Genomic DNA, 24,865 nt, shown 5'->3' with positions numbered 1-24,865 from the left:
GCAGCCAGTCCGGATGAAATGATCAGTCGATCACCTCGTAACTTTAACATGTTTATTTCTCGGCCGGGGCTAAAAACCACTGTGTCTCGAGAGTCACAATAGCAAGCCAAAGTCAATACATCTAACAGCAGGATTTATACATTTTTGGTTCATTTCTGAGGGCAGCTCCCTCGCATTCCTATCTGTGCTCTCAGCTCAATTATAATTCAGCCCCCTCAATTATAATTATCTTTAAGCCTAGTGCACCCATTCCCAAGGCCGTTATTGCAGTTTGTCTGGTTCAAAAACAAGTGATACATTTTTGCTACCAGAAGCCTGTCTTGACATTTCTTCACACAAAGCTTTACCTAACATTTTGTTTTTCCCATAAAGTTCCAATCCATCTTGAGCCAAACTCTCATTTATCGATCATCAGCCAAACTCTCATTTATCGATCATCAGCCAAACTCTCAGCAGCAGAGGCAGCTGATCGGATTTACTCAATCTCAGTCACAAAGAAGCTCCACAAGCTCCTCACACTTCTTGTTGGAGGCGAGGATGGAAGAGACAGGGGAGAGCGAGAGTACTTCAAAAGGAACTAACTTGTGTCAGAGATATTGGAAAGTTTCAACACACTGTGTATTTAACACCAATCTAATTTATTTGACTTTTAGCTGGAATATTAGCCCCTGTAAATGGGCTGGAGTTTGTTATCAGCAGAAATGAACATAGTTCAGTCCTGAATGTGGAATTAACAACAAAATCATTCACTGTGGTTACTTGTGGCCTCGTTGATGCTGCTGCAGGTTGGATGACTGAGTGAATCCCTTCCCACACTCTGAGCAGGCGAATGGCTTCTCCCCAGTGTGAACTCGCTCGTGTCTCAGCAAGTGGGATGACCGAGTGAAAGACTTCCCACACTTGGAGCAGGTGAATGGGCTCTCCCCAGTGTGAACTTGCTGGTGTCCGGACAGAGTGGACAACTGAATGAATCCCTTCCCACACTGTGAGCAGGTGAACGGCCTCTCCCCAGTGTGAATTCGCTGGTGAATCAGCAGGTGGGATGACCGAGTGAATCCCTTCCCACACTCGGAGCAGGTGAATGGCCTCTCCCCAGTGTGAACTCGCTGGTGTCTCAGCAGGTTGGATGTATCACTGAATGCCTTCCCACACTGAGAGCAGGTGAACGGTCTCTCCCCAGTGTGAACTCGCTGGTGTCTCAGCAGGTTGGATGTATCACTGAATGCCTTCCCACACATGGAGCAGGTGAACAGTCTCTGCCCAGTGTGTATTTGCTGGTGTGTGGACAGGCTGGATGACTGAGTGAATCTCTTCCCACACTTGGAGCAGGTGAATGGTCTCTCCCCAGTGTGACTGCGTCGATGAATATCCAGCTGGGATGGGTAAGTGAATCCTTTCCCACAGTCCGCACATTTCCACGGTTTCTTCTCCGTGTGACTGCATTTGTGGCATGTGAGGCCTGATGACGTGTCCGGTTTCTCCCCACTGTGAACAATGCTTTTTCCTTCCATATTCAGGATATGATAAATTGAGGCTCTGTCAGATCCTGATGTGATGCTTGGTTTGTGTTTCCGGACGTTGAAGCCTTTCCTTCGAACACCCGGTGAAACTGATTCAAAACAGAAAATAGAGTGAGAAAGAACCCACAAAAACACAAAGGCAGGTTGTGAAATTGAGCTGAATGAATCTGGCCATTTGTGGGGCCGGCACTGGGAACAAAAGTGACCATAAACACCCAACTGGCCCCTTTGGGAGGAGAGAGAAAGAGGTGAAGAGGGATTTTGTATATCTACACAACATATTAAAGAGAATAGATGGCAAAGCAAATTCGATCTTGAGCTTCATAAACAGTAATATTGATTCCGAAACAGGGAAGCCAGGCTTCCGGTGACACAGTGATTAGCACTGCTGCCTCACAGTGCCAGGGACCCGGGTTCAATTCCGGCCTTGGCAACTGTGTGTGTGGAGCTTGCACTTTCTCCCAGTGTCTGCATGGGTTTCCACCCGGTGCTCAGGTTTCCTCCCACAGTCTGAAGAAGGGCAAGTTAGGTGGATTGGCCTTGATAAATTTCCCCTTAGTGTCCAGGAATGTGCAGGTTCGGTGGGGCTATGGGGTTACAAGGTCAGGGTAGGAGTGTGGGCCTAGGCAGGGTGCCCTTTCAGAGAATCGGTGCAGACTTGATGGGCCGAATGGCCTCCTGCTCTGTGGGAATTCTATGGTTCTACTTCTATTCTCTGAATCTTTATAAAGCTCTGGTCACCACTCGTCAGGAAGAATGTGAAAATTCTTGGAGAAGGTGCAGAGGAGATTTATCAGAATGGTTCCAGCAAAGGAGGTTGAGGGCGACTTGATTCAGGGACAAAACCTTAGGCCAGATTTCCATCGGGTGGGCAAAGTAACTGTTTCTATTCACTGATCGTACAAGCAGTCGGGACACAGATGTAAAGTTTTGGGTAAAACCTGGATTGAACTATATAAGATGCTGAGGGGTCTTGACAGGGTGGATGTGGTGAGAATGTTTCCTCTTGTGGGAGAATCTAGAACAGGGGGGTGACTGTTGCAAAATAAAGAGCCACCCATTTCAGATGGGGATAAGGATATTTTTTCTCTTGAGGGTTGTAGGACAGGGTGTGGCACAGTGGTTAGCATTGTTGCCTCACAGCACCAGGGACCCAGTCTATGACTCATCTTTCATTCCCTCACCTACAGTATAAATATCTCCCACTTTCTCTGTCTTTTAGCTTTGACAAAGAGTCATCTGGAATCGAAATGTGAGCTCCTTTCTCTCCCCACTGACCTGCTGAGATTTTCCTGCATTTTCTCTTCTGGTCCCGGGTTCAATTCCGACCCTGGGTGACTGTGTGGCGTTTACAGTTCTCCCTGTATCTGTGTGGGTTTCCTCCGGGTGATCCGATTTCCTCCCACAGTTCAAAGGTCTGCAGGTTTGCTGGATTGGCCATGCTTAAATGGCCCTGAGTCTCCAACAATGTGCACGTTGGGTGGGATTATGAGGGTGGGGTGGGTAGCTCTTTCGGAGGGTTGATGCGGACTCGATGGGCTGAATGGGGTCAATCTGCACTGTAGAGATTCTATGACTTTGGAACACATCTTTAAAAGGCAGTGGAAGCAGTGTTCTTGGATATTTTTAAGGCAGAGCTGGATAGATTCTTGATAAGCAAGGAGGTGAAAGGTTATCGGTGTTGGCCAGAATGTGGAATTGAGGTTAAAATTAGATCAGCCAATGGGGCAGCACGGTGGCGCAGTGGTTAGCACTGCTGCCTCATGGGTCCGATCACAGCCCCGAGTCACTGTCCAGGTAGAGTTTGCACATTCTCCCCATGTCTGCGTGGGTCTCACCCTCACAACCCAAAGATGTGCCGGGTAGGTAAATTAGCCACAATAAATTGCCTTTTAATTGGGAAGAAGAAAAGAATTGGGTACTTTAAATTTAAGGGAACAATATTAGAAAATAAAAGAATTAGGTATTCGAAATTCTTTTTTTAAAATTAGATCAGCCGCAAACTTATTGAATACTGGAGCAGACCTGAGGGGACGACTCCCAGTTTGTGTAAGGAGCAGGCTCGAGGGGCCGACTCCCAGTTTGTGTGTAAGGTGCAGGCTCGAGGGGCTGACTCCTAGTTTGTGTGTAAGGAGCAGGCTCGAGGGGCCGACTCCCAGTTTGTGTGTAAGGAGCAGGCTCGAGGGGCCGACTCCCAGTTTGTGTGTAAGGTGCAGGCTCGAGGGGCCGACTCCTAGTTTGTGTGTAAGGAGCAGGCTCGAGGGGCCGTCTCCCAGTTTGTGTGTAAGGAGCAGGCTCGAGGGGCCGACTCCCAGTTTGTGTGTAAGGAGCAGGCTCACCAAGACAGACGGTAACATTTGAATTGATTGAAAGTTTACTGATGACCATGAAACCATTGTCGCTTGTTGGTTCACTCATGTCCTTCAGTGAAGGAAATCTCTGTCTGGCCTACATGTGACTCCAGATCCACAGTCAGCTGGCTGACTCTTAAAATGCTCTCTGCGATGCACTCAGTTCAAGGGCAATTAGTGATGCTGGCCCAGCCAGCGACACCCACATCCCATGAATGAACAGAAAAGAAAATCTGCCATCCTTACCTGGTCTGGCCGACACGATTCCAAACCACAGCAATGTGGTTGACTCTTTAAATGCCCTCCGAGATCCAGCAGAGGGCAGTAGGATCCAGCAGAGGGTAGTAGAGCGGACCTGCTGATTGGCCGTTGCTGGGGAAATTTGCATACGTCCGTGTGCTCACCCTAACTTGGAGGCGTACATGAACAAGAGACCCTAGCTGTTCAAGTGAAGACAAGCATCCAGCAGAGGGCAGTAGAGCGGAGCTGCTGATTGGCCGTTGCAGGGGGAATTTGCATACGTCCGTGCGCTCACCCTAACTTGGAGACGTACCTGAACAAGAGACCCTAGCTGTTCAAGTGAAGACAAGCATCCAGCAGAGGGCAGTAGAGCGGAGCTGCTGATTGGCCGTTGCAGGGGAAATTTGCATACGTCTGTGTGCTCACCCTAACTTTGAGGTGGTTTGTGGAGGAGCTCTTGTCAAGTGACACTTAAACCTGAAACATTTCTTCAGTGTTTCCCTCCCTACCCCCTCCTCTAACCAAAAAAACCAACCGCTGTAAGGATCAAGAGGAAGGCTCGAGGGCAGGTAGAAGTGGAAAGTTGAACCGTGATGTCACAGCCTGCAGGTAAGGAATTGGCTGGTGACTGGTAAGTAGTTTTTATTTATTTTCCCTCATGTGTTATCGTGCGGGGCGCAGAGGTTGCTGAGTGAGTGCTTGCTGAGAAGGGGAGTGAATAACAGGTAAGCTCTTTCTTTCCTTTTTTTATCTAGAGGGATGACAGGGAAGGTAGTGCAATGTTCCTCCTGCAGAATGTTTGAGGTGAGGGACGCCGTCAGTGTCCCTGCTGACTTCATCTGTGGGAAGTGCACCCATCTCCAGCTCCTCAGAAACCACGTTAGGGAACTGGAGCTGGAGTTGGATGAACTTCGGATCATTCGGGAGGCAGAGTTGGTCATAGATAGGAGCTTCAGGGATGTAGTTACTCCGAAGAATAAAGATAGATGGGTGACGGTGAGAGGGGCTGGGAGGAAGCAGTCAGTACAGGGATCCCCTGTGGCCCGTTCCCCTTAGTAACAAGTATACCGCTTTGGATACTGTTGGGGGGGGGGGAACTTACCAGGGTTAAGCCATGGGGTACAGGTCTCTGGCACAGAGTCTGTCCCTGTTGCTCAGAAGGGAAGGGGGGAGAGGAGTAGAGCATTAGTCATTGGAGACTCCATAGTTAGGGGGATAGATAGGAGATTCTGTGGGAACGAGAGAGACTCACGGTTGGTGTGTTGCCTCCCAGGTGCCAGGGTGCGTGATGTCTCGGATCGTGTTTTCGGGATCCTTAAGTGGGAGGGGGAGCAGCCCCAAGTCGTGGTCCACATAGGTACCAACAACATAGGTAGTAAAAGGGATGGGGATGTAAGGCAGGAATTCAGGGAGCTAGGGTGGAAACTTAGATCTAGGACAAACAGAGTTATTATCTCTGGGTTGGTACCCGTGCCATGTGATAGCGAGACGAGGAATAGGGAGAGAGAGGAGTTGAACACGTGGCTACAGGGATGGTTCAGGAGGGAGGGTTTAGTATTTCTGGATAATTAGGGCTCATTCTGGGGTCAGTGGGACCACTACAAACGCGATGGTCTGCACCTGGACCAGAGGGGTACCAATATTCTGGGGGGAAATTTGCTAATGCTCTTCGGGAGGGTTTAAACTAGTTCAGCAGGAGCTTGGGAACCTGAATTATAGCTCCAGTATACAGGAGGTTGAGAGTAGTGAGGTCATGAGTAGGGTTTCAAAGTTGCAGGAGTGTACCGGCAAGCAGGAAGGTGGTTTAAAGTGTGTTTTTTGTTCAAAAGTGTGTTTTTTGTTCAAAAAGGGGAGCAGAGACAACCCCGGCAACTATAGACCGGTGAGCCTCACGTCTGTAGTGGGTAAAGTCTTGGAGGGGATTATAAGAGACAAGATTTATAATCATCGTGATAGGAATAATATGATCAGGGATAGTCAGCATGGCTTTGTGAAGGGTAGGTCATGCCTCACAAACCTTATCGAGTTCTTTGAGAAGGTGACTGAACAGGTAGACGAGGGTAGAGCAGTTGATGTGGTGTATATGGATTTCAGCAAAGCGTTTGATAAGGTTCCCCACGGTAGGCTATTGCAGAAAATACGGAGGCTGGGGATTGAGGGTGATTTAGAGATGTGGATCAGAAATTGGCTAGCTGAAAGAAGACTGAGGGTGGTGGTTGATGGGAAATGTTCAGAATGGAGTTCAGTCACAAGTGGAGTACCACAAGGATCTGTTCTGGGGCCGTTGCTGTTTGTCATTTTTATCAATGACCTAGAGGAAGGCGCAGAAGGGTGGGTGAGTAAATTTGCAGACGATACTAAAGTCGGTGGTGTTGTCGATAGTGTGGAAGGATGTAGCAGGTTACAGAGGGATATAGATAAGCTGCAGAGCTGGGCTGAGAGGTGGCAAATAGAGTTTAATGTAGAGAAGTGTGAGGTGATTCACTTTGGAAGGAATAACAGGGATGCGGAATATTTGGCTAATGATAAAGTTCTTGAAAGTGTGGATGAGCAGAGGGATCTAGGTGTCCATGTACATAGATCCCTGAAAGTTGCCACCCAGGTTGATAGGGTTGTGAAGAAGGCCTATGGAGTGTTGGCCTTTATTGGTAGAGGGATTGAGTTCCGGAGTCAGGAGGTCATGTTGCAGCTGTACAGAACTCTGGTACGGCCGCATTTGGAGTATTGCGTACAGTTCTGGTCACCGCATTATAGGAAGGACGTGGAGGCTTTGGAGCGGGTGCAGAGGAGATTTACCAGGATGTTGCCTGGTATGGAGGGAAAATCTTATGAGGAAAGGCTGATGGACTTGAGGTTGTTTTCGTTGGAGAGAAGTAGGTTAAGAGAAGACTTAATAGAGGCATACAAAATGATCAGGGGGTTGGATAGGGTGGACAGTGAGAGCCTTCTCCCGCGGATGGAAATGGCTGGCACGAGGGGACATAGCTTTAAACTGAGGGGTAATAGATATAGGACAGAGGTCAGAGGTAGGTTCTTTACGCAAATAGTGAGGCCGTGGAATGCCCTACCTGCTACAGTAGTGAACTCGCCAACATTGAGGGCATTTAAAAGTTTATTGGATAAACATATCGATGATAATGGCATAGTGTAGGTTAGATGGCTTTTGTTTCGGTGCAACATCGTGGGCTGAAGGGCCTGTACTGCGCTGTATTGTTCTATGTTCTATGTGTCTTCTTCAATGCCAGGAGCATCCGGAATAAGGTGGGTGAACTTGCGGCATGGGTTGGTACCTGGGACTTCGATGTTGTGGCCATTTCGGAGACATGGATAGAGCAGGGACAGGAATGGTTGTTGCAGGTGCCGGGATTTAGATATTTCAGTAAGCTCAGGGAAGGTGGTAAATGAGGGGGAGGGGTGGCATTGTTAGTCAAGGACAGTATTACGGTGGCAGAAAGGACGTTTGATGAGGACTCATCTACTGAGGTAGTAGGGGCTGAGGTTAGAAACAGGAAAGGAGAGGTCACCCTGCTAGGGGTTTTCTATAGGCCCCCGAAAAGTTCCAGAGATGTAGAGGAGAGGATTGCAAAGATGATTCTGGATAGGAGCGAAAGCAACAGGGTAGTTGTTATGGGGGACTTTAACTTTCCAAATATTGACTGGAAACGCTATAGTTCGAGTAAATTAGATGGGTCCGTTTTTGTCCAATGTGTGCAGGAGGGTTTCCTGATACAGTATGTAGATAGGCCAACGAGAGGCGAGGCCATATTGGATTTGGTACTGGGTAATGAACCACGACAGGTGTTAGATTTGAAGGAAGGTGAGCACAATTTGATTACGTTTACTTTAGTGATGGAAAGGGATAGGTATATACCGCAGGGCAAGAGTTATATCTGGGGAAAGGCAATTATGATGCGATGAGGCAAGACTTAGGATACATCGGATGGAGGGAAAAACTGCAGGGGATGGGCACAATGGAAATGTGGAGCTTGTTGAAGGAACAGCTACTGCGTGTCCTTGATAAGTATGTACCAGTCAGGGAGGAAGTGGTCGAGTGAGAGAACCGTGGTTTACTAAAGCAGTCGAAACAATTGTCAAGAGGAAGAAGGAGGCTTGTGTAAAGATGAGACATGAAGGTTCAGTTAGGGCGCTCGAGAGTTACAGGTGAGCTAGGAAGGACCTAAAGAGAGAGCTAAGAAGAGCCAGGAGGGGACATGAGAAGTCTTTGGCAGGTAAGATCAAGGATAACCCTAAAGCTTTCTATAGATATGTCAGGAATAAAAGAATGACTAGGGTAAGTGTAGGGCCAGTCAAGGACAGTAGTGGGAAGTTGTGCTTGGAGTCCGAGGAGATAGGAGAGGTGCTAAATGAATATTTTTCGTCAGTATTCACACAGGAAAAAGACAATGTTGTCGAGGAGAATACTGAGATTCAGGCTACGAGACTAGAAGGGCTTGAGGTTCATAAGGAGGAGGTGTTAGCAATTCTGGAAAGTGTGAAAATAGATAAGTCACCTGGGCAGGATGGGATTTGTCCTAGAATTCTCTGGGAAGCTAGGGAGGAGATTGCTGAGCCTTTGGCCTTGATCTTTAAGTCATCTTTGTCTGCAGGAATCGTGCCAGAAGACTGGAGGATAGCAAATGTTGTCCCCTTGTTCAAGAAGGGGAGTAGAGATAACCCCGGTAACTATAGACCAGTGAGCCTTACTTCTGTTGTGGGAAAAATCTTGGAAAGGTTTCGAAGAGATAGGATGTATAATCATCTGGAAAGGAATAATTTGATTAGAGATAGTCAACATGGTTTTGTGAAGGGTAGGTCGTGCCTCACAAACCTTATTGAGTTCTTTGAGAAGGTGACCAAACAGGTGGATGAGGGTAAAGCAGTTGATGCGGTGCATATGGATTTCAGTAAAGCGTTTGATAAGGTTCCCCATGGTAGGCTACTGCAGAAAATACGGAGGCATGGGATTCAGGGTGATTTAGCAGTTTGGATCAGAAATTGGCTCGCTGGAAGAAGACAAAGGGTGGTGGTTGATGGGAAATGTTCAGACTGGAGTCCAGTTACTAGTGGTGTACCACAAGGATCTGTTTTGGGGCCACTACTGTTTGTCATTTTTATAAATGACCTGGAGGAGGGCGTAGAAGGATGGGTGAGTAAATTTGCAGATGACACTAAAGTCGGTGGAGTTGTGGACAGTGCGGAAGGATGTTACAAGTTACAGAGGGACATAGATAAGCTGTAGCGCTGGGCTGAGAGATGGCAAATGCAGTTTAATGCAGAAAAGTGTGAGGTGATACATTTTGGAAGGAATAACAGGAAGACTGAGTACTGTGCTAATGGTAAGATTCTTGGCAGTGTGGATGAGCAGAGAGATCTCGGTGTCCATGTACATAGATCCCTGAAAGTTGCCACCCAGGTTGAGAGGGTTGTTAAGAAGGCGTACGGTGTGTTCGCTTTTATTGGTAGAGGGATTGAGTTTAGGAGCCATGAGGTCATGTTGCAGCTATACAACACTCTGGTGCGGCCGCATTTGGAGTATTGCGTGCAATTCTGGTTGCCGCATTATAGGAAGGATGTGGAAGCATTGGAAAGGGTGCAGAGGAGATTTACCAGAATGTTGCCGGTATGGAGGGAAGATCTTATGAGGAAAGGCTGAGGGACTTATGGCTGTTTTCGTTAGAGAGAAGAACGTTGAGAGGTGAATTAATTGAGGCATACAAGATGATCAGAGGATTGGATAGGGTGGACAGTGAGAGCCTTTTTCCTCGGATGGTGATGTCTAGCACGAGGGGGCATACCTTTAAATTGAGGGGAGATAGATATAAGACAGATGTCAGAGGCAGGTTCTTTACTCAGAGAGTAGTAAGGGTGTGGAATGCCCTGCCTGCTACAGTAGTGCACTCGCCAACACTAAGGACATTCAAATGGTCATTGGATAGACATATGGACAATAAGGGAAAAGTGTAGATGGGCTTTAGAGTGGTTTCACAGGTCGGCGCAACATCGAGGGCCAAAGGGCCTGTATTGCGCTGTAATGTTCTATGAGATGGCTGAGCAAGCCACTCAGTTTAAGGGAAATTAGGGATGGGCAATAAATGTTGGCCCAGCCAGTGACTCCCACAAATGATTGAAATAAAATCCTGGAGACTCCAGTCAGTCAATCCGGGAGAGTTGCCATCCGGTCCAGGCACCTTGTCCTCTGTAAAGATGGCGACCGGTAACCCGGGCCTGTCACTGCTCAGCTCTCTCTATTCGGTGCTGTTTAAGACTGGACCGTTAACATTTTCCTCGGGAGTTGAAGCCTCCACAGGGCATTTATGAAGCCTCCCGGCTCACTCCGCAGCTTCTATTGCTCCCGGCTACAATCCTGAAAGTTGCTTGATTATTTCTTTCCTGCTCCTCGCATCGTCAGCGACAACCTGAACTGCAGATGCGCCGGGCACAGCCCGAACGGTGATAATGCCCAGGGAGTGATTAGCGGCGGTACCGGACCAATAGGAATTGTGAGGGTTGGCCTGGAGGACCGGACGGGAGCAGCTGGTCCTCCAACTGGTAGTGAGTGAGGGGCGGGGCTGGACTGTGAGTGAAGCATGCGCAGTGCGGGTGATGGGCAGACGGGTCCACAATGGGTAAAGGGGGGGATGGTGGGGCGGAGGATCCGGTGGGTGGACGGAGAGGCTCCGGAAACCACGGGAATAAACTGAGCGGATCCCCCCTCCCCCCGTTTACACCGACCAGGGCCGCAGCTCCCAGATCAATGAAGAGCCGCTTTGTATCAGGTTGGTCATTGGTTCCAGAGGTTGTTCCCTGGTCTCCAGCGTCGCTTCTTTATCAGTGAATCATTGAATGGTCACAATGCAGATTGAGGCCATTCAGCCCGTCCTGTTTGCGCTGGCTCTCTTTGCCAGAGCAAATCAGCTCCTCCCACTCCCCTGTCCTTTCACCAACAAGACCAGCAGCAAATATTCCCCATCCCCAGTTACCTGTGGAGAAGATGATGTTTGACCTTCTTGACCCGCCGCAGTCTGTGTGGTGAAGGTGCTCCCACAATGCTGGAGTTACAGGTTATTCACCTTATTGGTTAGGAATCGAACAGAGTGATCAGGGATCACCCAATTAGTAGGGTCCAAACTGAAGGACCGCCCAAAAGAGCACGGAAACCCCCCAAGTATAAGAAGAGTTTGCCACATGTTCGTCCTCTCTTGGACCTGGTACCCCGGTCCGGCCATCTCCAATTGCAACAACACCAGAACCAAGTCCAAGTTTAACGCTCACTACCAGACGGATGAGTCCCGCTGAGCAGCAGTTACTCCTTCGGACTCGATAGATCCAGAATCGAACAGTGGCTACTGTTTCTCTGACCTAAACCGGGTGTCCGAAGTTAAGTACAGGTTGTCATAGACGATAGGCGTAGTTAACTAGTAGTGTTTATGTTGCATGACTAATTGTGTGCAAATAAAATAGCCTTGACCTTGAACTAACTGGTGTTTGGCTCTTTGATCGATAGCCGGTTGAACCTTGTGGTGGTATCATTTGATTCCTGGCGACGCAAAGCATTAGAATATAGATAACATAGAAAGAAGGGCAAACTCACTGATTGCCATAATTGGAACTGAGCCACAGAAAGGACAGAGTAAAAGAAGAAAAGGCAACAATTTGATTGGTCGATTGGCCTCCTTCTGCACTGAAGGAATTCTATGGTTCTGAGACTCCATTTGTCAACAGAATATTCATCAATAATTTGGTTTTCTGCAATTTTGATTTGTCGGCTCAGATTGAATCAAGGCATCAGAAACAGGAACAGGAGTCGGTTATTCAGTCCATGTTCGAAACATGCAGGATATTTTGAAGCAAAGAGATTTTCTGAAGCATCAACACCAGGATGTGTAAAGAAATGGGACAGGAGCCTGGGTCTTTGCTGCATCATCAATAGATCAAGAGTCAAGGATTGCTTCCTGAGATTGGAAGGTAACTCACGGAGTTCCCACATTCCAAATCAGAGACAGGGAACGACAGGCCCCACAATCACAGGGAAGATGCTTGAGGATCCTAACAGATTCAGTTTCTGATCACTGGGGTGGAGAAGGAGCCATTAGAGATTCTCAAATGGCTTCTGAAAAACAAGGTCACGTCTTAATAATAACAATAATCTTTATTGTCACAAGTAAGCTTACATTAACACTGCAATGAAGTTACTATGAAAAGCTCCCAGTTGCCACATTCCGGCGCCTGTTCGGGTACACAGAGCGATAATTCAGAATGTCCAAATTACCTAACAGCACGTCTTTCGGGACTTGTGGGAGGAAACCAACGCAGACACGGGGAGAACGTGTAGACTCCAACAGACAGTGACCCAAGCCAGGAATCAAACCTGGGACCCTGACCCTGGACATTGAATTCTCCCGAACAGGTGCCGGGTGTGGCGACTAGGGGCTTTCACAGTAACTTCATTGCTGTGTTAATGTAAGCCTACTTGTGACAGAGGATTATTATTATAAATAAATAAAATCAAAACTGGCTCGTTGGTCCAGGGGTAAGATTCTCGCTTCAGGGGTTGTGCTCTATGAAAATGTGAGAAGTCCCGGGTTCAAATCCCGGATGAGCCCTTTGATGTTGTTTCTTATTGGGGGCAGCACGGTAGCATAGTGGTTAGCACAATTGCTTCACAGCTCAAGGGTCCCATGTTCGATTCCCGGCTTGGGTCACTGGCTGTGCGGAGTCTGCACGTTCTCCCCGTGTGTGCGTGGGTTTTCTCCGGGTGCTCCGGTTTCCTCCCACAGTCCAAAGATGTGCAGCTCTGGTGGACTGGCCATGCTAAATTGCCCTTAGTGTCCAAAATTGCCCTTAATGTTGGGTGGGGTTACTGGGTTATGGGGATAGGGTGGAGGTGTGGGCTTGGGTAGGGTGCTCTTGCCAAGAGCCGGTGCAGATTCAATGGACCGAATGGCCTCCTTCTGCACTGTAAATTCTATGATAATCTATGAAACCTGGGTGAGGGTCACATTCAGGAGAAGTTATTAAAATGGAACCACATACAGATAAACTATATCAGGATTTACTGATATTTCCATTTGAATCACTGCTCCTGGCACCTGACACCTCTTGATCCATCACATCAACATTTGGCGGAACTGACTGCGCTGAGGTCTGTCTTGGATTAAAAACTCGAGGATCACTTGTCATCACAGAATCCTAGACATTTACAGCACAGAGGCCATTCAGCCCATTGTGTCTGTGTTGGCTGAAAATTCCTTGTCCAGTCTAATCCCACTTTCCACCTCTTGGTCTGTAGCCTGCAGATCACACAAACTCCACATACGATGAGGGTTTCTGTCTCTACCTCCCTTTCAGACAGAGTTCCAGATCCCCACCACCCCGGGTGAAAAAAATCCTCAATTCCCCTCTAATCCTTCCAACAGATACTTAAATCTCTGGCCCCAGGTTACTGATCTGTTTGTTCATGAAATAGGTCCTTTTGCCGTCTGATCCACTATATCTGGGACCCTCAATGTTGCACACCTCAATTAAATGTCCACTCAGCCTCCTCTGTTCCACAGAAAACAATCGATCCAATCGTTCCTCTTGTTAAAATTCCCTAATCCTGGAAACATCCAGAAAAACCTCTTCCGTACTCTCTCCAGGAAGAATGTGATTGTACTGGAATGTGGTGACCAGAACTGTGCTCACTGCTCTCGCTGTGATCTAACTCATGTTTTTTAGTTCCAGAATACCCATTCTCCAACCTTCAATGTGATGGAAACTGACAGCTGCAACCTGTCAGCATTTGAAAGATATTTACAAATGATTCGAGAATTTCTTACAGTTGGGATCTTTCTCTGTTCTGTCCATTCAAGGTGTTTGATAACAGACTTTCTCCTGTGAATATCCAGCTGGAGTTTTGGGCCTTGATGTGTTTCCTTGTTCATCTTGTTGCCTCTAAACATTAAATCTTGTGGTTTCAGACACCAGAAAATCAAACTCCCAGCAACAGATTGTCTTTTACTGACTTTCTTAACAGCTCTGCAATAATACAGGCATAGTCATTCCTTACATAGTTCTGGTCCTCAGTGAAATACTTAAATGATGAGCTTTAGATGTTCTTCATATATTCCACAGGAAACTAAGGCGCCCGCCAGAGAGTAAGGGAGTGAATCTGAACCGTGTCCCCGGGAAAGGAGCACCCTTGGGACCAGCCATCTGCCTTTCCCTCGGGGACCGGAACCGATGGGGACCTCGCCACAAACCACACATCAAGGAAGCCCCCAAAGCCAGCCTGCCTTTCAAATCGGCCCGTGGGGAGGTATATTAAGCCCGTCTCCACTCAATAACACCAATCTCAGCCGGAAATCGGAGTGGGAAATCATTAACCAGTGGCTCTGTGTGCGGCAAATCATTAACCAGTGGCTCTGTGTGCGGCAAATCATTAACCAGTGGCTCGGTGTGCGGCAAATCATTAACCAGTGGCTGTGTGTGCGGCAAATCATTAACTAGTGGCTCAGTGTGCGGCAAATCATTAACCAGTGGCTCGGTGTGCGGCAAATCATTAGCCAGTGGCTCTGTGTGTGCGGCAAATCATTAACTAGTGGCTCAGTGTGCGGCAAATCATTAACCAGTGGGTCGGTGTGCGGCAAATCATTAGCCAGTGGCTCTGTGTGTGCGGCAAATCATTAACCAGTGGCTGTGTGTGCGGCAAATCATTAACCAGTGGCTGTGTGCGGCAAATCATTAACCAGTAGCTCGGTGTGCGGCAAATCATTAGCCAGTGGCTCTGTGTGTGCGGCAAATCATTAACTAGTGGCTCAGTGTGCGGCAAATCATTAACCAGTGGGTCGGTGTGCGGCAAATCATTAGCCAGTGGCTCTGTGTGTGCGGCAAATCATTAACCAGTGGCTGTGTGTGCGGCAAATCATTAACCAGTGGCTGTGTGCGGCAAATCATTAACCAGTGGCTCTGTGTGCGGCAAATCATTAACCAGTGGCTCTGTGTGCGGAAAATCATTAACCAGTGGCTCTGTGTGTGCGGCAAATCATTAACCAGTGGGTCGGTGTGCGGCAAATCATTAGCCAGTGGCTCTGTGTGTGCGGCAAATCATTAACCAGTGGCTGTGTGTGCGGCAAATCATTAACCAGTGGCTGTGTGCGGCAAATCATTAACCAGTGGCTGTGTGCGGGAAATCATTAACCAGTGGCTCTGTGTGCGGCAAATCATTAACCAGTGGCTCTGTGTGCGGCAAATCATTAACCAGTGGCTCGGTGTGCGGCAAATCATTAACCAGTGGCTGTGTGTGTGGGAAATCATTAACCAGTGGCTCTGTGTGCGGGAAATCATGAACCAGTGGCTGTGTGTGCGGGAAATCATTAACCAGTGGATGTGTGGGAAATCATTAACCAGTGGCTCTGTGTGCGGCAAATCATTAACCAGTGGGTCGGTGTGCGGCAAATCATTAACCAGTGGCTGTGTGTGCGGCAAATCATTAACCAGTGGCTCTGTGTGCGGCAAATCATTAACCAGTGGCTCTGTGTGCGGCAAATCATTAACCAGTGGCTGTGTGTGCGGCAAATCATTAACCAGTGGCTGTGTGCGGGAAATCATTAACCAGTGGCTCTGTGTGCGGCAAATCATTAACCAGTGGCTCGGTGTGCGGCAAATCATTAACCAGTGGCTCTGTGTGCGGCAAATCATTAACTAGTGGCTGTGTGCGGGAAATCATTAACCAGTGGCTGTGTGTGTGGGAAATCATTAACCAGTGGCTCTGTGTGCGGGAAATCATGAACCAGTGGCTGTGTGTGCGGGAAATCATTAACCAGTGGTTGTGTGGGAAATCATTAACCAGTGGCTCTGTGTGCGGCAAATCATTAACCAGTGGTTGTGTGGGAAATCATTAACCAGTGGCTCTGCGTGCAGGAAATCATTAACCAGTGAACCGAGTTAATTTTCAGGTAACCACTTTCACTTGGAATTATTTTTCCATGTAAGTGGCTGATCAGCCATGATCATATTGTAGAGCAGAGCACACTCAATGGGCTGAATGGCCTGCTCCTTTCCTATGTACCTGTCCTGGGAGTGTTTGTTGGGGAAAGTGTAGAGGGGGCTTTACTCTGTATCTAACGCCGTGCTGTACCTGTCCTGGCAGTGTTTGATGGGGACAGTGTGGAGGGAGCTTTACTCTGTATCTAACCCCGTGCTGTACCTGTCCTGGGAGTGTTTGCTGGGGACAGTGTAGAGGGAGCTTTACTCTGTATCTAACCCAGTGCTGTACCTGTCCTGGGAGTGTTTGATGGGGACAGTGCAGAGGGAGCTTTACTCTGTATCTAACCCTGTGCTGTACCTGTACTGGGAGTGTTTGATGGGGACAGTTTAGAGGGAGCTTTACTCTGTATCTAACCCCGTGCTGTACCTGTCCTGGGAGTGTTTGATGGGGAGAGTGTAGAGGGAGGTTTACTCTGTATCTAACCCGTGTTGTACCTGTCCTGGGAGTGTTTGATGGGGAGAGTGTAGAGGGAGCTTTACTCTGTATCTAACCCCGTGCTGTACCTGTCCTGGGAGTGTTTGATGGGGACAGTGTAGAAGGATGGAGCTTTACTCCCTGTCTAGCACGTTGCTCTGTGTAGATCAATGTGGGTCACACTCCAGCTTTTCACACTTTGAACCGGTGTTTTCTCTTTCTGCACCCGTGTTATCCATGTCAAATGTTTAAATATTCAGGAGGAACAATGTTTATGTTGAAACCCGATCGAGCCCCTCGTCCGGAACCTGAGCCACAGGCTACAGCTGGTGTGTAACCTGTAACCAGATCCCAGCAGCATTAAAACAAGCTGACAACCGACAGTAGCTCCTTGTATAGCGAAAGCTGCTCCCGGACTGTCAGCAGAAACAGGACCGAAGAAGACCCTCAAGCTCTTCGCCATAAATATGAAGCTAATCACAATTTGCAGTCAAATATATTCAACCCCTCCCATCTCTCTCTGTACCCCAAAGCCCGACCTTGCACAGAAATTTGGGAAGGACACAAAGGCGTTTGTGGGAGCGAGGTGAAGCAACAAGAGGGGATGATGATGTGGGGGGGGGGATATTGTGGAGGGTAGTGGAGAGGATCTGAGAGGGAAGGTGGACAAGCCTGTGTCATGGGGGCGGCTGCGGGGTGGGAGGGGGGGGGGGGGGGGGGGAGAGATTCCGGAGAGGATCCATTCCAGAGGAGGGGGGTCCTAGAGGCCTCGGGGAACATAGAACAGGACAGCGCAGTACAGGCCCTTCGGCCCTCGATGTTGCGCCGACCTGTGAAACCATTCTAAAGCCCATCTACACTATTCCCTTATCGTCCATATGTCTATCCAATGACCATTTGAATGCCCTTAGTGTTGGCGAATCCACTACTGTTACAGGCAGGGCATTCCACGCCCTTACTACTCTCTGAGTAAAGAACCTACCTCTGACATCTGTCCTATATCTATCTCCCTTCAATTTAAAGCTATGTCCCCTCGTGCTAGACATCACCATCCGAGGAAAAAGCCTCTCACTGTCCACCCTATCCAATCCTCTGATCATCTTGTATGCCTCAATTAAGTCACCTCTTAATCTTCTTCTCTCTAACGAAAACAGCCTCAAATCCCTCAGCCTTTCCTCATAAGATCTTCCCTCCATACCAGGCAACATTCTGTTAAATCTCCTCTGCACCCTTTCCAATGCTTCCACATCCTTCCTAGAATGTGGCGACCAAAATTGCCCGCAATACTCCAAATGCGGCCGCACCAGAGTTTTGTACAGCTGCAACATGACCTCATGGCTCCGAAACTCAATCCCTCAACCAATAAAAGCTAACACACCGTACGCCTTCTGAACAACACTCTCAACCTGGGTGGCAACTTTCAGGGATCTATGTACATGGACACCGAGATCTCTCTGCTCATCCACACTGCCAAGAATCTTACCATTAGCCCAGTACTCTGTCTTCCTGTTATTCCTTCCAAAATGAATCACGTCACACTTTTCTCCATTAAACTCTATTTGCCACCTCTCAGCCCAGCGCTGCAGCTTATCTATGTCCCTCTGTAACTTGTAACATCCTTCCGCACTGTCCACAACTCTACCGACTTTAGTGTCATCTGCAAATTTGCTCACCCATCCTTCTACGAGGGGAGGTTACTGAGATCCCCCCCACCCCCCAGCATGATGGGGTCTGGGGGAAAAGAGTCGAACCGCAGAATCCCTACAGTGCAGAGAGAGGCCATTCAGCCTATTGGTTCTGCACCGACCCTGTGAAAGAGAACCCAAATCTAGGCCCACTCCCACCCATCCTGCACATCTTTGGAGAGGAGGGGGTGGGGGAGGGGAAGAGAACCTGGGATGAAGAGACTGTAGAATAAGTGGTCCAAAGGAGAGGTGTTGGTGGTGTTCGGGACACCGGGGATCCTGTGTGTGAGAGGGCTCCTGTGAGTGTTTGGGAAAGGGGTTCCTGTGTCCGCAGGCGTGTGTCTGGGGGAGGTGGGGCATCCTGTATCTCGGTGTGGGGGGGTCCTGTGTGTGGAGGCAGGGAGGGGGGGAAAGAGATGTCCTGTGGGCGTGTGTCTGGGGGGAGGTATCCTGTGTGTGTGGGGAGGGGGGGTCTTGTGTGTGGAGGAGGAGGAGGTGGTGTCTGGGGGAGGTGTCCTGTGTGGGGGGTGGTGTCCTGTGTGTGGGTGGGTGTCTGGGGGGGGGGCGGTCCAGCTCCCCTCACTGACCCCCTGTTTTGTTTGCTTTACAGGCCGTGGGGCAGGACGTTGTTGCTGGCAGTGAGGCCTCCTCTCCTCCCCCTGCTCCTGGGTACGGGGCTCGGCTGCCCCTCAGACTGCCTCTGCTGGAGCCCCAACCGGACGGTGAGCTGCTCGTCCCGGGGGCTGGAGCCGCTGCCGCGGGGGATCCCGGCTGGCACGCGGGCGCTGGACCTAAGTGACAACTGGAGCGGCTGGACTGGGGCCCGGGACGGGGCCTGAGCCGCCGGCTGGAGGAGCTGGAATTGGGCCACAACCGGCTGCGGGAGCTGGAGTCCGGCGCCCTGGAGCGGCTGCAGCGCCTGGGCCTCGGCCACAACCTCCTGCGCTACCTGCAGCCCGGAACCCTCCGCGGCCTGGCCGCCCTGCGCAGCCTGGAGCTGGCTGGCAACCCGCTGCTGCTGCTCGGCGGCCACACCTTCCGCGGCTTGGCCACCCTGCGCACCCTCAGCCTGGGCTCCCCCGAGCTGGCCTGGCCCGGCCTCAACCAACTCACCGTCCGTGGTGCCGCGCTGACCTGGCCACCCGGTCCTGCCCTCTCCCCCCCTCCTCAACCTGACCGCCCTCCGCCTGCTGGCCTTCCCCAAGGCCGCCGCCCTGCCCGGCCGCCCCTTCCACGACCTCTCCCGCGTCCGCCTGCTGGGAATCGACTCCTGGGCCTCACTGGCCCAACTAGGCCCCGATTGCCTCCAGGGCCTCAATTTGGTTTGGCTCTCAATCACCCGCTGCAACCTCAGCACTGTCCCCTATGCCAGCCTGAGGAATCAGGCCTACCTGCGCTTCCTCAACCTCTCCTATAATCCCATCAGTGCCATCCGCGGAGCGCTGCTGCTGGAGGAGCTGCGATTGGTGGGCGGCCGTCTGCGCGTCATCCATGACGTTTCCTTCCGCAGCCTCGTCGACTTCCGGCTGCTGGACATCACGGCCAATCAGTTGGCCAGCTTGCCGGCTGCTGCCTTCTACTCGCTGGCCTCCCTCCAGAGCCTGGGCCTCGGCCTCAACCCGCTGGCCTGCGACTGCCGCCTGCTCTGGATCGTCCGCCGGCGCCACCGCCTCCGCTTCCTGGGCCCCCAGCCGCCCACCTGCGCCTCCCCGCCGTCCCTCCACGGCCGCCGCCTGCCCGAGGCCGCCGGCTCCCTCCCTGCCAGCACCTTCAGTTGCCGCCGGCCCCGCATCCGCGACAAGAGGCCGCAGCGGCTGCAGGCCCGAGAGGGCCAGACCGTCACCATCTGCTGCTCGGCCGACGGCCAGCCGCCGCCCCTCATCCTGTGGCTCAACCCACGGCGCCAGCGGCTGGACCACCCCGAGGCGGGGATGAGCCTCCCCGGGGCGGGGAAGAGCCTCCCGGGGGCCTGGGCCTAGTATCTGAAAATCTGGGCCTGAACCCCGAGGACCGCGGCCTCCTCCCTGGACGTCCGGACCCCAGCCTGCCCCCCGCTCCTCTCCGGACCCGCCGTGGGCCGCAGCCGCCTCCTGCCGGACAGCAGCCTGCAGATCACCTCGGTCCGCCGCATGGACTCCGGCACCTATCGCTGTGTGGCCCGCAACGCCGGGGGCAACGACACGGCCTCGCTACAGGTGCGGCCGCTCTCGCTACAGGAGCTGGGACTGGCTGGGCGCTCCGACTCCGGGCCAAGGCTGGCCTGCGGCCCGGATATCCCTTCGACACCCACACGCTGCTGGTGGCCACCACCATGGGCTTCGCCTCCTTCTTCACCGTGGTGTCGCTCTGCTTCACTTTACTCTTCATCTGGAGCCGGGCCAGCGGGCCCATCAAACACAACAACATCCATGTCGACTTTGTGCCGCACGCGGGCGGGGGCGGCAGAGGTGGCGACGGGGGTGACGCCAAATTCAACATGAAGGTGGTCTGAGGGCTGACGTCACTGTCCGAGATGTCACTGCGACCCCATCTATGCCTCAATTGCTAAAGGACAAGTGTCCCATATGCCTTTTTCACCATCCTATTAACCTGTCCTTCCACCTTCAGAGATCTCAGAACAAACACACCACGGTCCCTTTGTTCCTCAGGCGCCCCAGTGTCATGCCGTTCATTGAATGCTTCGTTGTCAAATTACGCCTTCCAAAGTGTGTCACCTCACATTTTTCAGGGTTAAATTCCATCTGCCACGTTTCTGCCCATTTGACCATCCTGTCTATATCTTCCTGTAACCAAAGACACTCAACCTCACTGTTAACCATCAGGCCAAGCTTTGTGACATCCATAAAGGTAATGATTCTACCCCACACATAGTCATCTATGCCGTTTATATAAATGACAAACAAACAACAGGGGACCCAGCACAGATCCCTGTGGTACGCCACTGGACACTGGCTTCCAGACACTAAAGCAGCATCTGCCATCTTGCTCTGTCTCCTACAGCCAAGCCAATTTTGAATCCACCTTATCATGTTACTCTGTATCACATGTGTTTTTGTCTTCTTTATAAAGTCTCCCATGTGGGATCTTGTCAAAGGCTTTGCTGAAATCTATGTAAACGACATCACTACCACCATCGACATACCTGGTGTCAATCAAGCAATCCAAATTTGTAAGTGGAGATAGATTCTCTCCTTCTGAATTTTCTCCGATAGGTTCCCTACCACTGATGCGAGACTCACTGGTACTTAGTTGCCTGGCTTATCTCTACAACCTTTCTTAAATAGTGGGATCATATTAGCTGATCTGCAGTCCTCTAGCACCTACCTCGTCGCCAAAGAGCAATTAAAAATTTGGGTCAGGGCCCCTGCAACCTCACCTTCCACAGCATCCTGGGACACAATTCATCCAGACCTGGAGATTTGTCCACTTTTAAGCTTGCCAACACTTCCAATGTCTTGTCACTCCCCCTGTCAATTCGCTCAAGAACCTCACAGTTTCTCTCCCCGAGTTCCATGTCTATCTCCTCATTCTCTTGGCTGGAGACGAATGTGAAATATTTATTCAACACCCAACCAATGTCCTCTAAAGTTTCTCTCCATTTAGATAATAAATTGCCTTTTTATTCCTCTGACCAAAATTGATAACCTCACACTTATGCATGTTAAATTCCATCTTATCAAATGTATTCTGGAAGTCCAAACACATCTACAGTACCCCCATTATCCGCCTGGCTTGTTACATCTTCCAAGAACTCCAACAAATGAGTCAAACACGATTTACCCTTTACAAAATCACACTACGAAGTCTTACAACACCAGGTGAAAGTCCAACAGGTTTGTTTCGATGTCACTAGCTTTCGGAGCGCTGCTCCTTCCTCAGGTGAATGAAGAGGTATGTTCCAGAAACATATATATAGACAAATTCAAAGATGTCAGACAATGCTTGGAATGCGAGCATGAGCAGGTGATTAAATCTTTACAGATCCAGAGATGGGGTAATCCCAGGTTAAAGAGGTGTGAATTGTGTCAAGCCAGGACAGTTGGTAGGATTTCACAGGCCAGATGGCGGGGGATGAATGTAATGCGACATGAATCCCAGGTCCCGGTTGAGGCCGCACTAATGTGTGCGGAACTTGGCTATAAGTTTCTGCTCGGCGATTCTGCGTTGTCGCGCATCCTGAAGGCCGCCTTGGAGAACGCTTACCCGGAGATCAGAGGCTGAATGCCCTTGACTGCTGAAGTGTTCCCCGACTGGAAGGGGACATTCCTGCCTGGTGATTGTCGCGCGATGTCCGTTCATTGCCACACTGACTCTGATGGATTGCGGTTTGGCTTTCCAAAAGTCCAATTACTACTTCCTCAATAATGGATTCCAACAGTCTCCCAACAACAGGCTTAAACTAACTAGTTTCCTACTTTTTGAACAGGAGGGGTTACATTAGACTTTTCCACTAATGCAGTGACATTGTCACTGGATCAGTGTCCCCCCCCCCCCCCGGTCTCTATGAGGTTGTTTGCGGAGAGGAGCCGGAAGCAGCGGATCGTGAGAGTGGAGAATGTCCATCGGGGCTGGTTTAGCACACTGGGCTAAATCACTGGCTTTGAAAGCAGACCAAGGCAGGCCAGCAGCACGGTTCAATTCCCGTACCAGCCTCCCCGGACAGGTACCGGAATGTGGCGACTAGGGGCTTTTCACAGTAACTTCATTTGAAGCCTACTTGTGACAATAAGCGATTTTCATTCATTGTTTCATTCAACTCTCGGGCAGCACTGAGGATTTGTAAACCCCGCCTCCCGACACTGACCTCTCACCTGATATCTCACAATGCCAGGGCAATGATTGACGGCAGCTCCTGACCAATAGGGTGATGGGGGTGGATTCGAAAGGCCGGTGGGAATCGGCTGGTCCTCCAGCCAATCGGAGTGAACGAGGAGGCGGGACTAGACCGAGTGAAGCATGCGCAGTGCGATTAATGGCGGCGTTCTTTCTCGGATGCATGATCCGTAAAGGTGGGAATGGCAGGACCGAGGGAGAGCTCAATTAGGCGCGTCGTTGGACACACTTCTTAAACATGTTATATTAACCGAAAATCCTGAAAAATAACCTACCGGTATCGGGGGGGGACCTGAGCGGGGCCTGCAGCTTTCTCACAGACGAGACTAAATGGCGGCCATCTCGCTCGCGCGTACTAGAGGGGCTGCGCATGCGCATTCGTCAACGTTCTTGGGGCACGAGCAGCAATGCGCGCGCATCCACCATCTGTCTTGGCAGGAGTAGCGAACGGCACGCGCACCCACCATCTTTATTGGGGGCAGCAGCGGAGCGCATGCTCAGTCGCCATCGCCAATTGAAATGTTTCACCATGGCAGTCTTTCACTCTGAGTTACAAATTCTTATTTATGAGGCAGAACAATGATACATGTCCAGGGCAGTGACAATAATTCGTATTTATTGTGCCTTGACAAAATCAAGCAATTTAACGCATCTCAGAGAAACGTTATAAAATAACAATTGACACTGAACAACATGAGGAGATATTAGCTTTAAAGGAGAATCTTAATGGAGGAAAGTGAGTGAGAAAGTCGGAGAGTTTGAAGGAGGAAATTCCAGAGCTTGTGCCCAGTCAAATGATAAAAGGCCAGTAATGGTGGAGCGAATAAATCAGGTATGCTGTAGTGGCCACAATTAAATTAGTGCAGAGATCTTGAAGGGGCGTGTGAGGAGATTACAGAGATCAGGATGATCACAACTATAGGAATCGAAGAATGGGAAATTTCAACTTTTGGTACTTCTTAAAAGGAAAGTGGGCACAGGGGATGGGTAAACAAGACTTGTTTGTATTGTATTTGTTTTATTGTCACATGTACTGAAGTACAGTGAAAAGTATTCTGTGTACAGTCATAAGTTCGGATATGGAGATGCTGGCATTGAACTGGGGTGAGCACAGTAAGAAGTCTTACAACACCAGGTTAAAGGAGGAAGGAGCAGTGCTCTGAAAGCTAGTGATTTGAAACAAACCTGTGTAAGGACTTTAATCTGGTGTAAGACTTCTTACTGCAGTCATAAGTTCATAAGATACAGGAGCAGAATTAGGCCATTTGGCCCATCGAATCTGCTCCACCATTCTATCATAGCTGATATTTTCCTCATCTGCTCCCTACAATGCTAAACACCAAGAGCGGGATTGCAAAATCAGCCAGAGCATCTCCTCGCTAGAACACATGACCTAGGAGCGGGAGTAGTAAATGTAGCCTCCCGCGCCTCAACATCTTCAATGTGATCATGGCTGATTCCATCCTGGCCTCAACTCCACTTTCTCCATAAAGCATTCTCCATAAACCTTCAACCCATCACCAATTAAAAATCTGTCTAACTCCTCCTTGAATTTACTCACTGTCACTACATCCACCACACTCTGGGGTAGCAAATTCCACAGATTCACAATCCTTTGGGAGAAGTAGTTTCTCTTCAAATCTGTTTTTAACTTGCTACCTCTTATTCTAAGATCATGACCTCTCGGTTGAAATTCCCCACGAGAGGAAGCATCAGCTCCATTTATACTTTATAATCTTTATTATTGTCACAAGTAGGCTTACATTAACACTGCAATGACGTTACTGTGGAAAT

At 49.9% G+C, this 24,865-nt stretch overlaps 3 protein-coding genes across 6 annotated transcripts in view; 1 reads left to right on the top strand and 2 right to left on the bottom strand.

Annotated features, from left to right (window-relative positions):
* Positions 1–24,865, bottom strand: part of LOC140419227 (uncharacterized) — a 408,534-nt gene that overhangs the window by 263,507 nt on the left and 120,162 nt on the right. The window lies entirely within an intron of this gene.
* On the bottom strand, positions 39–23,338 carry LOC140419233 (uncharacterized). Of its 3 annotated transcripts, none has more exons than XM_072503037.1 (2): positions 23,050–23,338; positions 39–1,609 (listed from the first exon to the last, which is right to left on the bottom strand). In XM_072503037.1, the coding sequence occupies exons 1-2, from the start codon at positions 23,234–23,236 to the stop codon at positions 756–758; spliced, it is 1,041 nt and encodes a 346-aa protein (XP_072359138.1). In that variant the 5' UTR covers positions 23,237–23,338; the 3' UTR covers positions 39–755. The 3 variants fall into 3 exon arrangements, with proteins under 3 accessions (XP_072359138.1, XP_072359140.1, XP_072359139.1); XM_072503039.1 differs by lacking the exon at positions 23,050–23,338 and adding an exon at positions 13,930–15,533; XM_072503038.1 differs by lacking the exon at positions 23,050–23,338 and adding an exon at positions 4,118–6,139.
* On the top strand, positions 16,680–21,331 carry LOC140421361 (uncharacterized). The gene is made up of 3 exons (XM_072506027.1): positions 16,680–16,715; positions 19,444–19,704; positions 19,749–21,331. The coding sequence occupies exons 1-3, from the start codon at positions 16,680–16,682 to the stop codon at positions 20,727–20,729; spliced, it is 1,278 nt and encodes a 425-aa protein (XP_072362128.1). The 3' UTR covers positions 20,730–21,331.

The sequence above is a fragment of the Scyliorhinus torazame genome, chromosome 5 (genome assembly GCF_047496885.1).
Source record: "Scyliorhinus torazame isolate Kashiwa2021f chromosome 5, sScyTor2.1, whole genome shotgun sequence".
Taxonomy (NCBI): Eukaryota; Metazoa; Chordata; class Chondrichthyes; order Carcharhiniformes; family Scyliorhinidae; genus Scyliorhinus; species Scyliorhinus torazame.
This window is presented reverse-complemented; position numbering and strand designations above follow the sequence as displayed.

Bases quoted from the DNA above. Each gene is read 5' to 3' on its own strand.
- LOC140421361 (XM_072506027.1), top strand. From the start codon at position 16,680: ATGGAGCTTTACTCCCTGTCTAGCACGTTGCTCTGT. The intron at 16,716-19,443 runs GTAGATCAATGT...GCCTTCCCCAAG, and splicing joins TGTCTAGCACGTTGCTCTGT to GCCGCCGCCCTGCCCGGCCG. The intron at 19,705-19,748 runs GTGGGCGGCCGT...TTCCTTCCGCAG, and splicing joins TGCTGGAGGAGCTGCGATTG to CCTCGTCGACTTCCGGCTGC.
- LOC140419233 (XM_072503037.1), bottom strand. From the start codon at position 23,236: ATGCATCCGAGAAAGAACGCCGCCATTAATCGCACTGCGCATGCTTCA. The intron at 1,610-23,049 runs GTGAGAGGTCAG...GTTTTGAATCAG, and splicing joins CTGGCATTGTGAGATATCAG to TTTCACCGGGTGTTCGAAGG.